Genomic DNA, 16,971 nt, shown 5'->3' on the forward strand with positions numbered 1-16,971 from the left:
AGACGTGCGATAATAATAATAATATAATAATGTTATTTATTTTACGTCCCACTAACTACTTTTTAAGGTCTTCGGAGACGCCGAGGTACCAGAATTTAGTCCCGCAGGAGTTCTTTTACGTCTCAGTAAATCTACCGACACGGGGCTGTCGTATTTGAGCACCTTCAGATACCACCGGACTGAGCCAGGATCGAACCTGCCAAGTTGGGGTTAGAAGGCCAGCGCCTTAACCGTCTGAGCCACTCAGCCCGGCATAATTATTATTAATCATAACATACAGTAGCACAAAGCAATTAATTCACTCTAGAACGGGGCCTCTCAAACGCCCAAAATCTCACGCGTGCAAAATGAGGCGCAGAGGTCCTGTGCACAGTGTATCGGTCCCACTCGGCTCGGCTCGAACCAACGCTTCGTTTCTGGGCTACTCGGCTAAGCTCGCCTCAACTCGGCTCGGATTTGGAGCGGTACGGAACGAGTGAGGAAGAGGGGGACAGGCGGAGCGAGCGAGACAGGTGTGGGGAAAGAGAGAGACAGTACTATTGCTCCAAATCGTGGAGTGGTGGTCTGCACTCTAGTCAAACAAGCGAAGTCGTCATTTGCGTCGTGCACAGTGTAATGCACTGATGCATGCACCCTGAGAGGCCCTGCTCTAGAAGAATCCAACAAGTATGCTCGTAAATGAACGTGATCACAGTGACAGGATCTTCATTTCATGACGTGGAATGCAAACCACATGGGCGTGACTTTCATTTTAGAATAATTCTTTCTGTTGTCTAGTACTAAAACTCGAATGTCACCTATTACTCTGAAATACGAAATTCCCCATTTTTCAGGGCCCCACTACCACTACTCGAATTAGTTTCACGTCCCACTAACTACTTTTACGGTTTCCAGAAGGTCCGAGGTGCCGGTAATCTCTTTCCTGCGGGAGTTCTTTCACGTGCCAGTAAATCTACCGATACGAGGCTGGCATATTTTATTTATTTATTTATTTATTTATTTATTTATTTATTTATTTATTTACTAGCTGATGTAACCCTGCTTCGTTACGGGATTCTCAGAAAGATGATGATGATAATGATTGTTGTTTAAAGGGGCTTAACATCGAGTTCATCGTCCCCTAGTGGTACGAAATGAAATAACAAGAAGTACAAATTCATCCACTGACCAAAATAAAAAAAAATGTCATGAAGAATGAATGGATGGACTTGAACCCAACAAAAACAAAAAACAACAGTGGATCAGACTCAAAAAAGATCCTAAATAATAGTATTTCTGACCAAGGGACCACTTATAAAGCACCATGATGCTTGATGTCTAAAGGGGTGCAAAATCCATGTCTAAGGCCCCACAGAATGGTATGTTGCGAGTAAAGTAGAACCATGGTATTTGTCATGTTGGAGTACTAATCAAAAGTAGCCAAGACTCACAGTGTTCCACACATGATGGTACTACTCACAAGTATTGTACTTCGTACAGGGAACGCAGACCTATGGTGTTTCTCACACAATAGCGCCACTCACAGCCAACGCAAACCGATGAGGCTCCTCACCTAGGTGTACTAATCACAGGCGCCGGTATTCCCGTGGTGTTCCTCACATAGTGGGCACCAATCACAGGCAACGCAGACCGACGGTGTCGCTCATATAGCGGTACAACACACAGGCTACGCCCAGACCCGCGGTGTTGCTCAAATGAGTACGACGCACGGGTACTGGAAACCCTCAGGCCAGCCTCTTAACTGCTACGAATCACAAACCTATTTCGTACCTAATGTAGTGGTACTACTCGCAAGTACAGGCAACCCATGGTGTTCCCCGCATGATGGTACGAATCAAAAGTAGTTTCATGGTTCTAATTCAATCATCCCTTGGTCGCCCCTTTTAGTCGCCTCTTACGACAGGCAGGGGGTAGCGTGGGTGTATTCTACATGTGCGTCTCCCACCCGCAGGGGGTAGTGTGTTTGGTCCGCGAGAGGTATTTTATTTCCCTCAAGTCCGCCGGCAAGCCTGTTAGGACCCCCCTATCCACCACATGGGACGCGCCACGTGGGAGTATCACCTCTCCCCCTGCTACGCCTGCGTAGTAGGTTCGTGGTCTCAGAAAGACTGACTTGGTGGTTTTCCTAACTGAATTCAACATAGGTCATTACAAAAACGTCAGTAGGAATGTAGCGATTGAAAGCAATGTTATCATATAAAATACTCGATCAAATGAAAAACCGCACACTTTCTCACTTTCAACGAACAGTACTACGGTGCCGATCTAAGAGTCCAAAGTTCCAGAGCTGGAATAATCAGGTCGCAGACTGCCGTGAAAACTCCTCTGTCATTATGCCGTTACGTACCAGTAATATCATAAAATGTATGAACCAGAGGAATGACATGCTAAAGAAGAAAGTTATCTAACTCCCCAGCTACTTCCCGCCAATATACAGGCAGGCTGTTACAGTCGGTACGACCAGGCGAGTTGGCCGTGTGGTTAGGGGCGCGCTGCTGTGAGCTTGCATCCGGGAGATAGTGGATTCGACCCCACTGCCGGCATCTCTGAAGATGGTATTCCGTGGTTTCCCATTTTCACACCAGTCACACCAGGCCTTACCTTAATTAAAGCCAAGGCTGCTTCCTTCACACCCGTATTCCTTTCCTATCCCATCGTCGCCATAAGACCTACCTGTGTCGGTGCGACGTAAATCAAATTAAAAAAACCTCTGTACGCTGCAGTAATCCTATCTATCGGGGATGAGTGGAAACAGAAGACAAAAAGCACATCACAACAAACAATGGTCAATGTAATGTTATTGTTGATAAAGTTTATGAGCTTTCTATACTGCAGGCCTTCACATTAGTTTTATTTCGACTCTGTGAAATTAGGGTGTCTTACAAAACTATATCGTAGACTGTAGCTCCTTATTCTCAGACTTTACATACCGAATTTCGCTAAATTCTGTTTACCCATTTTCTCGTGAGTTTTACAAATAGGAAAAGTCCTCTCAGTTTTAATTACTGCGTTCATGGCGTGAAAGTTCCATTTTGGGGATCTCTGTAAGTACCTAGGTGTTAACATAAGGAAAGATTCACCCGGAATGTCGCGGGTTTCCTGTCAGGAAACTGAAAAATTTAGAAACGAGCTTTGCACTACTCGAGAGGCACATGGCCAGGAGGTTCATTCAGCCTATACCCTGAATGAATAGCAGGTTGATTCCTGGCAGCAAAGGCGGCCGAGCCTACAACTGAACAATTTACTCCACTTAGTGCCGAGGTTATGGATTGTCGAAGCATTTACTTTCCACTCAACCAAGGGACTTCATAGCGTGTTACTAGGAGAAAAATAAAAGGAGGGAACTAAACTCAATATAAGTTATTATACTTCTCCTTGTAGATACTCCATAGTTTCTTCTGATGCTCTTAATTACTTCTCTGGGGAACTGAAAAGAATCAAAGTATGTCTAAGGAGTCTGGCACTCTTTAGCATGTTTATTTCCAAACCGAAAATACAGACATAGAGAAAATGTTTTACATCAAATGAGAAACGGTTATCTATTAATACTTCCTGTCATTTCGAGGATGCTGAAATTCCTTGTTCACAGCACCACAACGAAATGCCCTTGCTTAGTCCATTCGTCTCTTTTTATGGTCTTCTAGAACTTGTTGGTTAATGTTGAACGAAACATACATTAAGCTTATATGAATCTGGGAACAGTGTTGGGCTTATTATTTTGTTTAAAATGAATCGTTTGTGAATGCCTAAAACCTTTCGATTCCCCTTGCTTCGGGTACTTTGGGAACATAATGTCTTCTCGACGAATTCAAAGCAGTTTACCGTGGGCGAAGGCAGTCACAATTTTGGCATAATGATATTAAATCAGACTATCTTGTATCAAAACTGTTCGTGTATTTCGACGTGTCTGATTCGCATCAGCACGCAAGTTACAGTTGAGTATGAAAGAAACCTACGGATAATTTATGGAAAGTTTTTCGTACTACTAGCTTCAAGGGTTTTCAACAATCGCTGAGAGAGAGGAAACATTAGAAGATAAAATTTCTAAATAATGTTAATTAGCTTTACGTTCCACTAACTAGTTTTACGGTTTTCGGCGGCGCTCCCAGACTCAGTTTAGGAGATGCCGGGGGTTTAAGGTCGGATTCCCACCTTGTCGCCATACGCTGGTCTTACTAAATACACCAGCCGAAGTCGCCGGGACTCGAATTCGGCTCACAAGGGGTGCGAATGAAGTGGCTAGACTACGCTGCTTATCTGAAGAACCTGGACTGTATTCAGTACTGGAAGGGTGCTAACGATCTCCCACAATAATTCACCACTCTACAGAATGTGTGATACACTGCTCGCATTAAAATTGCTATACCAGGAGGGTAGGCAGAGAACAGAATCATATTTATTGTACAATACAGTATGATGAGTGGAAGATACGATTTTTTTACATCATATCAGTAGAGAGCATGCACAAATCAGTACCCAGAGCTGCCACTTCTGGCAGAAATAACAGTTGGAATCCAGCTGGGCACGAGTCGAACTGAGCTTGGGTGATAGATACGGATACATCATGTGCCCGACTCGTTGGCTGAATGGTCGGCGTACTGGCCTTCGGTTCACAGGGTCCCGGGTTCGGGGATTTTAACCTTCATTGGTTACTTCCACTGGCCAGGGGACTGGGTGTATGTGCTGTCCCCAACATCCCTGCAACTCACACACGACACATAACACTATCCTCCACCACAATAACACGCAGTTACCTACACATGGCAGATGCCGCCCACTCTCATCGGAGGGCCTGCCATACAAGGGCTACACTCGACTAGAAATAGCCACATGAAATTATTTGTTATTCCAGAGTTCGTCAATCCCAGTTACTGCTGAGTGGTGGCGTGCCAGTCTTTCGGCAACCTATGGACAGTTCTCAGTTGGTGATAAATCTGGATAACGTGCTGGCCAGGGCATCGCCTCTATCGAGGAAGATTAGGACAACACGGGGAACATGCTGTCATGCATTACTCTGATGAAAGGTAGCGTCACGGATGTATCGAAGGTAGGGCACAGCCACGGGCCTTATGATGTCAGAAATGCAACGGCGCCTGTCCAAACTATCGGCCATGTGAACAAGAGGTGACCGGAATGTATACCCAATGGCACCTCATAAAATCACTAAAGATGCTGGACCCGTATGGCGATGACGAATGCGAGTTGGCATTGTTCGTTCTCCTCGGTGCCTACATGCATCATGATGCTGTAAGCAGAACCGAAATTCGTCGGAAAAGACGACGAGACGCCACTCCTCTCCATAGTCGTCGTTCAACGCACCACTGTAGGCGCGCCTGTCTCTGCTATGGCATCAATGTAGGGCGCAGAATATCGGCACCCCACGGTCAAATTATGACACGTGCTGGACCCTGTTTCATAAAACTAACAAATAATATTAGAACTCATGAAAATAAATTATTAGTTAAGCAAATTCTGTTTCATAAAGATTCACACGAGACTAATAAAATATCTTCACTCATAATATTAGTTCATTAGTCAGCTGATATAAATGGAGGTTAGAATCGGTCTGATGCATATGTCCTTGGTTTATGTTTGTTCCTAGTAGTACCGGGCGAGTTGGCCGTGCGCGTAGAGGCGCGCGGCTGTGAGCTTGCATCCGGGAGATAGTAGGTTCGAATCCCACTATCGGCAACCCTGAAAATGGTTTTCCGCGGTTTCCCATTTTCACACCAGGCAAATGCTGGGGCTGTACCTTAATTAAGGCCACGGCCGCTTCCTTCCAACTCCTAGGCCTTTCCTATCCCATCGTCGCCATAAGACCTATCTGTGTCGGCGCGACGTTAAGCCCCTAGTAGTAGGCCAGTGCTTGACTACAACCGGCTATTAATCCATGTTTGAGAGGCTCGCTTGATATTTTCATTGTTGTGACTTTCACACATATGAGAATGGATAAAACAAGTGAAAATAATGTGAAAGAAGAAAGTTTCTTTGCGGAAAGTGATTGAATTAAAGCGTCAACCATTCGCAGCCTTTGTACATTATAACCCCCTTTGTTCTTTTTACTTTGTTATCACGTGCTCTTAAAAATCTCTGTTGAGACGGACTAGCAAAACCTTGGTTTACTACCCCATGTGGGTGGGGGCGGTAGAATAACACCCACGGTATCCCCTGCCTGTCGTAAGAGGCAACTAAAGGGGGCCCCAGGGGCTCTCAACTTGGAAGCGTGGGTTTGCGACCATGGGGTCCTGAGCTGATTCCTGGCTTTGCTTCCACTTACTTGTGCCAGGCTCCTATCGTATCCGACCTCCCTTGTTCAACTCGTTATTTTCCAACCCTGACGGTATTAGATTGCGAGGCCTACAGTGTCTTGCATTTTCACGCCCTTCGTGGCCCTCCTCTTTCTTTGTCCGATACCTTCATTTTTCGAATGTCGGTTAACTTCCATTTTCCTGATTGGTGTTATATAGAGTATGCTTGCCTACAATAATCATCACCATCACCATCTTGGTTTAACGGTGGTATAAGCCAAAATTTTGAAGGATAGATGGAATCTCCGAGCAGAACTGCACTAGGGAAACACAATGATACTGTGTATCACTGCCAACCCGTGGAGCGCAATGTGAAGCTGCTGTTATGCTTCAATCCTTACAGAGGGACAGTCTATTACCAATCCTATCAAGCAAATACTTAAAAGATCTGTAATCAAACCTAAATCTCTCATTGTATTCATGTTTGTTACATACCAATACAAGCTGTTTTTGGCCTAACATTTATTGAACGGCGAATACCTACTCTCGTTCCTCATCACTATTCGAATCAGAGGCGATCATTTCATTGATGTCCGGCTCCATGGCTAAATGGTTAGCGTGCTGGCCTTTAGTCGCAGGGATCCCGGGTTCGATTCCCAGCAGGGTCGGGAATTTTAACCATCATTGGTTAATTTCCCTGGCACGGGGGCTGGGTGTATGTGTTGTCTTCATCATCATCATCATCATTTCATCCTCATCACGACGCGCAGGTCGCCTACGGGAGTAAAATCAAAAGACCTGCACCTGGCGAGCCGAACCCGTTCTGGGATCTTTCGGCACTAAAAGCCATACGCCATTATATTTATTTCACTCATCTTCATGATTTTATGCCAACATATTAAAATACCCCTCACTTTGGTTTCACTAATAATAGGTAAGGATTACGAATCAAAATACACTTTTGGAAATAATCCCAATAATATGAGTAACGTTTTATTAGTCATGTTGTCTATGAAAGCAGACCCGGCCAACAGCTAGAAACTGCATATGATGATGATGATGATGATGATGATGTATATGAAACAATTTTCTAATATTATTTGGAATATCTACTAATAATTTTGACTCTTAATATCATTAGCTAATAACTCTATGGAACATAATACTAATATTATTAGTTAATATTACTGGTTTCTTGCTAATAATATTAGTGAAAGATGTTTTATGAAACAGGGCCCTGGTGGGCTTTCCTCCTCCTCTTCCTCTTCCACCTCTTCCTCACACGAGGCATAACACAACCGTTACACAAGCAACCAACTTTCGATTGCGACTTCCGGCTGAGAAACCCGCTGTGCAATCATCCCTTTTATTCAGACTGTAGATTGCGTTACTACTACCTGCTGTGTGCGCAAACACGGAAATGCTAATCATTAGCGTATCCCAGCATGCTGCACCATTCGTGTAAATTTGACGTTTGTTGTACGCCATCTTCATGGTGTAGCAATTTTAATAACTAGCAATGTAGTCTCAATAAAGCTGTTCTACAAGACAAGGTAAGATAATTTTGCTGCCACACAAGAAAGTAATAATATTGTGACAGGATGTAAAAACAAACACACTACTAATTTTCAATGAATAGGCTAATGCGTAACTGTTATAGAATAGCTCAGATTATCTTAAGTTCACAATACTAATTAGACTATAACAAGCCGCCCTGAATAGGTCAGGCAGTAGAACGGTGGTCTTCTGACTCCATGTTGGCAGGTTCGAGCCTGCTTAAATACGCCAGCTTCATGTCAGTACACCGGGTGAGTCAGCCGCGCCTGACGTTTCTGCTTTTAGGCATCCCAACGAACGTCAGTGGGGTGATGGTCGATTTTCCTTTGCCGTATACCAAGCTACAGTCGCCTTTAAAGCACTTACTGCGCTAACAGGCTGTTGCTCAGTCAAGCGGATTAAAACCCCCAACCATTCTACCTTCGTCCAGCCCTGCTTATAAAACATCAACATAAGCAGTTCTAATGGCCTAGAACAGTACCGAAATAAATAAATAAATAAATAAATAAATAAATAAATAAATAAATGTCCGCCTCTGTGGCGTGGTGGTTAGTGTGATTAACTGCCACCCCGGAGGCCCGGGTTCGATTCCCGGCTCTGCAACCAAATTTGAAAAGTGGCACGAGGACTGGAACGGGGTCCACTCAGCCTCAGGAGGTCAAATGAGTAGAGGTGGGTTCGATTTCCACCTCGGCCATCCTGGAAGTGGTTTTCCTTGGTTTCCCACTTCTCCTCCAGGCAAATGCCGGGATGGTACCTAACTTAAGGCCACGGCCGCTTCCTTCCCTCTTCTTTGTCTATCCCTTCCAATCTTCCCATCCCCCACCAAGGCCCGTGTTCAGCATAGCAGGGGAGGCCACCTGGGCGAGGTACTGGTCATCCTCCCCAGTTGTATCCCTCGACCGAAAGTCTCCCGCTCCAGAACACTGCCCTTGAGGCGGTAGAGGTGGGATCCCTCGCTGAGTCCGAGGGAAAAACCTACCCTGGAGGGTAAACAGATTAAGAAGGGTAAATAAATAAATAAAAAATTAATTAATTAAATAACCCACGACGTGAGGGCATTCGGATACACTGGCTCTGTGGATGATTCTCGAAGTACAAAATGCGAATGAAATTTACAGGCTCAAGTGGGATTCGAACCCACCTACCAAACGCAACTCTATTAACAGCACCGCACTTGCCTTTGACATCACGGCGACTCCAGCGAGTAGGTTTCCAGAAAGCCTACTAGATGGACTACTACATCCGCTTCACAAATCACACACGTTTCTATCAGTATGCCATCGCCAATAGCGTTCAGTTCATACCCTACCGAAAGCTCATAATTGGCACGTACTTTTTACATAACCGTATGACATTTTGATGCATTGTGTAAATGCCTGTCGCATACGGTACATGTTTTTGCTAGGTGCTTTACATCGCACCGACACAGATAGGTCTGATGGCGACGATGGGATAGGGAAGGGCTAGGAGTGGGAAGAAAGCGGCCGTGGCCTTAATTAAGGTACAGACCCACCATTTGCCTGGTGTGAAAACAGGGGACCATGGAAAACCATCTTCAGGGTTGCCGATAGTGGGGTTCGAACCCACTATCTCCCGAACACTGGATAACGGCCGCACTTAAGCGACTGCAGCTATCGAGCTCGATGGTACATGTTTTTGAAAGGTAATGGTGCAGTGAGTATGGCGTATGGCTTTTAATGCCGGGAGTGTCCGAGGACATGTTCGGCTCGCCAGGTGCAGGTCTTTTGATTTGACTCCCGTAGGCGACCTGCGCGTCGTGATGAAGATGAAATGATGATGAAGACGACATATACACCCAGCCCTCGTGCCAGCGAAATTAACCAATGATGGTTAAAATTCCCGACCCTACCGGGAATCGAACCCGGACCCCAGTGGCCAAAGGCCATCACGCTAAACATTTAGCCATGGAGCCGGACGGTGCAGTGAGTGATTAAAGGCGATTGTTGCTTGGAGTGTGTCAAAGGAGAATAGACCATAATGACACCAGTGACGTTCGGTGGGATGCCTAATAGCATAAAATGTCAGGCGCGGCTGACTCACCCGGTATTTATCGGCAGGTGAATGGACTCCTATATTACAAAATTCCATTATCTCGGCGTCTACGGAAACCGCAAAAGTAGTTAGCAATTATTATTATTATTATTATTATTATTATTATTATTATTATTATTATTATTATTATTATTATTATTATTATTATATCGTAACTAAGATAGCTTCCATACTGTACTACATCATTGTAGGTTTACTGTTACTGAGGTACGCTACCCTGCTGTAAACCAGAAATCAATTAATTACAGCAACTTATTTACTGGCAAATATTGCCTTTTTAAAGCAATTTTCAGTCCCATATTTCGGGGGGGGTGGGGGGGGGGTGGTTCTTGTTTTACAAACGGGGTATTTCGGAAAATGAAAATAAATATGCTAAATATTACGGTACATTAAATTAATGTTTTAGTAAGCATTAACTATTGGAAGTTATACATATAAAAAGAGCCTGTTTTTGAGGGGCTGCGTGTTATTTGACATCAGGTCGTTGCTCTGTTCAGATTCACGTGTATCGATACCGGTACGTCTGAAAAGAGTAATGGTCGCCTGAAACATTTAGACAGAGTTCCCTTCTTAGTGGCTTTAACTTTATCTCTTTGATTTCTCCAAAAACGAACTAGGTAAGGTTGTACTGAACACTCTCGGCTTGCAGCCCACGCACCATTTTTTGGGCGAATTCCAAAACATCTAACTTAAATTCCGCAGGGAAACTCTTTCGTGAATTCATTTTACAGGTAGCACTGGCAAATATTTTTTTCTTTCTTTGCAATTTGCTTTACGTCGTACCGACGCAGATAGATCATAAGGCGGTAAATGAAATGGCTTATCGCTTTTAGTGCCGGGAGTGTCCGAGGATATGTTCGGCTCGCCAGGTCAGGTCTTTTGATTTGACTCTCGTAGCCGACCTGCGCGTCGTTATGAGGATGAAATGATGAAGACGACACATACGCCCAGCCCTCGTGCCAGCGAAATTAACCAATGAAGGTTAAAATTCCCGACCCTGTCGGGAATCGAACCCGGGACCCCTGTGGCCAAAGGCCAGCACGCTAACCACTTAGCCGTGGAGACGGACCGTATGGCGGTGATGGGATAGGACAGGCCTGGGAGTGGGAATGAAGCGGCCGTGGCCTTGAGTGAGGTACACCCTCAGCGTAGGTCTGGTGTGAAAATGGGAAACTATGGAAAACCATCTTTAGGGCTGCCGGAAGTGGGGCTCGAACCCACTATCTTCCGAATGCAGGCTGATAGCTATGTGACTCAAACCGCGCAGCCACTTGCTCGGTACGGCAAAATAAAGAAACGTTCTGACCACAGGACTTGCTTTACTAGTAAGAACAAAGCAGGTAGCAGGCAGAAAGGTAAGAAGCTGCTACTGTGTGAAGGTCAAATTCCCATCCCCTCCCTGCTAATTCAATTCTTTCGCAAATAACTAAAATTGAGAAATTTCTCCTTCGCCAACAACTAACTACGTTCAGTAACAACAACATTCTGAAGGAAAGATTTTTCTCGTCATTACAGCCTGTCCAATAAGTACACTTACGGGACTAAAATTCGCACATAAATACTTATTTTTCTAAAATTTACCTGAAAATTTTAAGGGTCTTGCACTCTAGGGGATCTTATTTTCGAGTAAATCCGATAGTCACATAAATGAATTAATAAATAAACCTCTGCGGCTCTAGTGTCAGAACTTGTATATATATCGGGAGAAATGGCCGTGCAGTTAGGGGCGCGCACCTGTGAGCTTGCATCCGGGAGATAGTTGGTTTCAAACCCCACTGTCAGCAGCCCTGAAGATGGTTTTCCATGGTTTCCCATTTTCACATCAGGCAAATACTGGGGCTGTTCCTTAAGTAAGGCCACGGCCGCTTCCTTCCCACTCCTAGGCCTTTCCTATTCCACCGTCGCCGTAAGACCTGTCTGTGTCGGTGAAATGTAAAGCAAATTGAGAAAAAACCTTGTATTTGTAACTGATTGAGATAAAGGCCGGAAAAATAATGGCGATGGGCTGTATGTTTGATACAATCCGGATGTTCACCAAGAGAGGAGGGAAACCACACCGAGGCACTTCTAGGTTGGCGGACAGAGTACTGGTTCAAGCTACGAGCAGTCTTAATTCCTGACTGGGCCGGTATTCAAGCTCGAATAAATTAGGCGCGTTAGACAATAAATTAAGAAGCCTCCGTGGCTCAGGCGGCAGCGCGCCGGCCTCTCACAGCTGGATACTGTGGTTCAAATCCCGGTCACTCCATGTGGGATTTGTGCTGGACAAAGCGGAGGCAGGACAGGTTTTCCTCCAGGTACTCCGGTTTTCCCTGTCATTTTCTCATTCCAGCAACACTCTCCAATATCATTTCATTTCATTAATCATTCATTAATCGTTGACCCAGAGGAGTGCGACAGGCTTCGGCAGCCAGCACATGGGAGCTTCATTCATTCCATTCCTGACCCGGTCGAATGACTGGGAACAGGCTGTGGATTTTCATTTTAGACAATAAATTAAAGTCATTGGAGTATAGAAAACTGTACATACCGACATAGAACTGGGCCTGCCGAGTTCCATCTTCTTGAAACAGTGACTACTGCTGACCGCCGCCATTCGCAGTGAAGAGGGTCGTATGCCCGAAGTACGCGGAAGCCAGTTCCTCGTCCGAGCACAAACAACAATGCCGCGAAGGCTAATAACTGAATACAACACCTACAGAAGTGACCCCAGTAGTCTAGTTCATCGAGGGATGTGGTGTCCACTCGCACAGTCGTATTCTGGAGGCCGGCCGACTCGTCCAAACACACCGCACGGCTTCCTCCAAATTCCGGGGATCCCCATAACACACGCACAGAACTGTTAACTCGCGGATTGCCATCTAGGTCCAACCACTCCACACGGAGAGAATAGACAAGAAAGGATCCCCTGGCATCTCTCGCCATGCCATTCTCGGGGGGGCAGGAACTGACGATACTATTCCATTGAGCAGTCGTGCTGATACTGCGGCTCCTGTGGGCGAAGTGCCAGGCGCTACCCATATAGCCCAAGCGGCAAGCCCAGCCACTAACCACTGCCAATTGTGTAACACCTTTCGGAAGGAGGTCTCGTCTACAACGTGCTACTGGTATACAGTGTGTCCAAAAATGGCAAACATCATGAGGTGAAAGTAAATTTGTGTATGTAAATGGCAAACTTCTCAAAAACACAATTTTATTGGTATAAATGAGCAACAATGCGCTACAAAAAAAAAAAAAAAAAAAAGGGATTATTTCACATCTGAATGGGGTAATATGAAGGTTATTTGCTGAACATCCTTTAAGGTTTTCCGAGCCACTATAAAGGTAACTCTTAACTTGCCAGTAAAAATATGCATACCAAGCCCGATAGCTGCAGTCGCTTAAGTGCGGCCAGTATCCAGTATTCGGGAGGTAGTGGGTTCGAACCCCACTGTCGGCAGCCTTGAAGGTGGTTTTCCGCGGTTTCCCATTTTCACACAAGGAAAATTCTGGGACTGTACATTCATTAAGGCCACGGCCGCTTCCTTCCCACTTCTAGCCTTTTCCTGTCCCATCGTCGCCATAAGACCTATCTGTGTCGGTGAGACGTAAAACAATTTGTAAAAATATATAATATATGCATATGGATCTCTCACGTCGGACTTCCTTAAAATACCAATCTACAGTGTCGGTATCAGACTCCTTGGCTGAATGGTCTGCATAGTGGTCTTCAGGTTAAAGGGCCATTGGTTCGATTCCCGCTCGGACCGGGAAGTTTAATTGCGTCTGAGCAATTACTCTTGCTCAGGGGCTAGGTGTACGTCTTCGTCTATATCACTTCATTTGCTTAAAATACATTCCACATCGTACTGCCACAAAAAACACGCAATAGTGAATACATCTCTCCACATAGGGTTGCTGTAAGGAAGGGGATCTGGCCGTAAAACTGGGCTCAATCTACATCGACAGGCGGACGCGTTGCCCCCTACACCGCAGGGCCGGACATTATTATTATTATTATTATTATTATTATTATTAAATTGTCCGTGCGATGGCATTTGAAAGCGTATTATGGTCATTGTGGTTAAATTTATTGCCTTTGTCATATTCCAGAAGGTAGAATGTTTGTTAGTGTGAATTTGATGTTCTTTTCCTGTTCCAGAGCCAACAGCCGTAGCCGTGTTGAAGCACCGGATTCCGTGAGATCTCCGAAGTTAAGCAACATTGGGCGTGGTCAGGAGCTGGATGGGTTGCCACGCGCTGTTGGTGGGGGGTAAGGGAATGGAGGAGCGGAAAGGAACTGGCCACCCTACCGCACGTAAACTCCGGCTCAGGAGCACCTCTGCGGAGGTTCGGACCTGCCTTCGGGCAGAATAACCCTTACCTTACCTTACCTCCTGTTCCAGATTGTAGAATGTTTATGAGTGCGAGAGTTAAATACTTTGTCTGATCCAAATTAATAATAACTTCAATTAATAATAAATGTTTAACGAAATACGGATATTTTCGGATTTATGTTGAGAGGTAGGTGATAGTGTAGGGTTTCGGTTGATAGACTCTGAGAACATAGAGTCAATAGGTTTGAAAGTTTGTCTACTTTTCGGGATCATTACGCCTTTCCAAAGCGAGGGATTTTTATTGAGTGTGGTTTATCGCCGTTACTTCGCGTTTGTATGTCGAGGACACGCTGTTTATGGTCTTGGTAGTTGTGAGTCCCTGAGATCCATGTTGTAGTGATGTAGTGATATTCCAGGCTTGAGTGTCCTGATGATGTTTCTGTAGAGTGCTACAGGGATTTTTTTTAGGTAAAACGCCCGGTGATCTTTAGAACGGTGCGAAAATATATTTGGTGGAAATCTTATGGTTCGGATTTTATGCAGACGCGATGTCCGGAAAGTAATTTTATCTTCCAACATATCCAGCTAAGGCTTATCAAATGTCCAGTATCTCCTCAGGTCTCATTATTGTGAAATTTAAGCTCATTAGTAAAGATTCTGTTTGGAATTATATGATAAATATGTTCTTCTTTTAACGGGTTCATTGTAGTAGTATTGTGTTAGCTTGAAAGAGCTTTGCTTAACTGATGATCCATATCGATATCTTAGACTATATTTCTTGTACTTGTAGATGGTAATAATGTCGAACATAGGTGATGGTAGATAGGATTGGCATCGCCTTGACATCGTAGGTTAGTGGTCGGATTATGTCACGGGATATGGTTCGTGGAGTATGTTTCGGTCGTGGCAAGTTCGACTGACTGATGCAATTAGGACACTTATCTTGATTAAATGTTGAGTGACCTAGCTGACAGAAAGGTCTTAACCGCATGACACACAACGTAACAACTGAATAATTCACCACTACTCCATGAGTATTTTAAGGTTTGCTGTCCATGATTATTAGTGTTGTGATTTTATATCTTTATTGAAGTTTTGTACCTACATGCGATTTTGCAAGTGCAGATTGACCCGTCGTTGGAGACTTTTATTTAAGGATTACCCACAATTTTATATTAGATGAATTATTTTATTTGAGTGTTTCTTTGATAACTTACCGGGACATTAGCACGGTAACATAGTAGGAATGCACTGGTTTTTCTTACGGGTTCATCGAGAACAAGTGCGATTGTTCATACAACTGACCCCGACAAAGAAATTAAAGCAATTTCATGTAACAATTGAAAGTTATTAAACATTTCAATGAAAAACATTTTTCGGTGGTGAATAGTATTTTGTTTTAATCGTTCATGTGTTAATTTCAGATAGTTTGTTCAGTAAACGTATTCAGTTTAGAACCGTAATCGAGTGTTCAAGTAAGCTCAAGTGATAAACTTGGAATTAACCTGAAATTTATTGATTTTTCTTTGTTGAGGATTAATTTATTTTACTTAAGGTACACTTTGCTGTTCAATTTTTGGAACATAGTCTTTGCATGAGATGCGTTGTTGAGCATTTGTTTAGTATTTAGCATTTTTATTACATACATACATACATAATCATTATAGACTGTTATGCCTTAAAGCGTTCAGTCTGCAAGCCTCTGTGAATTTACTAAACGTCACAACTATCCTCGATTTGCAACTAGTATTGTGGCCATATTTAGTTCTATACCTCTTATCTTTAAATCGTTAGAAACTGAGTCTAACCATCATCGTCTTGGTCTACCTCTACTGCTCTTACCCTCCATAACAGAGTCCATTATTCTCCTAGATAACCTATCCTCCTCCATTCGTCTCATATGACCCCACGACCGAAGCCGGTTTATGCGTACAGCTTCATCCATCGAGTTCATTCCTAAATTAGCCTTTATCTCCTCATTCCGAGTACCCTCCTGCCATTGTTCCCACCTGTTTGTACCAGCAATCATTCTTGCTACTTTCATGCCTGTTACTTCCAACTTATGAATAAGATATCCTAAATCCACACAGCTTTCGCTCCCGTAAAGCAAAGTTGGTCTGAAAACAGACCGATGTAAAGATAGTTCCGTCTCGGAGCTGACTTCCTTCTTACAGAATACTGTTGATCGTAACTGCGAGCTCACTGCATTAGCTTTTCGACACCTTGATTCAATCTCACATACCATATTACAATCCTGGGAGAACACACAACATAAATACTTGAAATTATCGACCTGTTCTAGCTTTGTATCACCAATCTGATATTTAATTCTGTTGAATTTCTTACCTACCGACATCAATTTAGTCTTCGAGAGGCTAATTTTCATACCATACTCACTGCACTTATTTTCAAGTTCCAAGATATTACACTGCAGGCTTTCGGCACAACCTGCCATTAAGACCAAGTCGTCAGCATAGGCCAGACTGCTTACTACATTTCCACCTAACTGAATCCCTCCCTGCCATTTTATACCTTTCAGCAGATGATCCATGTAAACTACGAACAGCAAAGGTGAAAGATTGCAGCCTTGTCTAACACCTGTAAGTACCCTGAACCAAGAACTCATTCTACCATCAATTCTCACTGAAGCACAATTGTCAACATAAATGCCTCTGATTGATTTTAATAATCTACCTTTAATTCCATAGCCCCCAGTATAGCGAACATCTTTTCCCTCGGTACCCTGGCATATGCTTTATCTAGATCTACGAAAC

The 16,971-nt window shown here is 44.0% G+C and overlaps 1 protein-coding gene across 2 annotated transcripts in view; it reads right to left on the reverse strand.

Annotated features, from left to right (window-relative positions):
• LOC136864389 (SRSF protein kinase 3) overlaps positions 1 to 16,971 on the reverse strand; it is a 541,887-nt gene that overhangs the window by 313,211 nt on the left and 211,705 nt on the right. The window contains exon 1 of one of the 2 annotated variants that reach the window (XM_067141324.2): positions 12,412 to 12,850. The exons of the other annotated variant lie outside the window; for it this stretch is intronic. Coding sequence (XP_066997425.2) covers positions 12,412 to 12,806 — 395 coding nt within the window. The 5' untranslated portion in view covers positions 12,807 to 12,850. Of the gene's footprint in view, positions 1 to 12,411; positions 12,851 to 16,971 lie in introns of those variants that run through there. 2 annotated transcript variants of the gene reach the window in all.

Source organism: Anabrus simplex, chromosome 2 (assembly GCF_040414725.1).
Source record: "Anabrus simplex isolate iqAnaSimp1 chromosome 2, ASM4041472v1, whole genome shotgun sequence".
Lineage (NCBI taxonomy): Eukaryota > Metazoa > Arthropoda > Insecta > Orthoptera > Tettigoniidae > Anabrus > Anabrus simplex.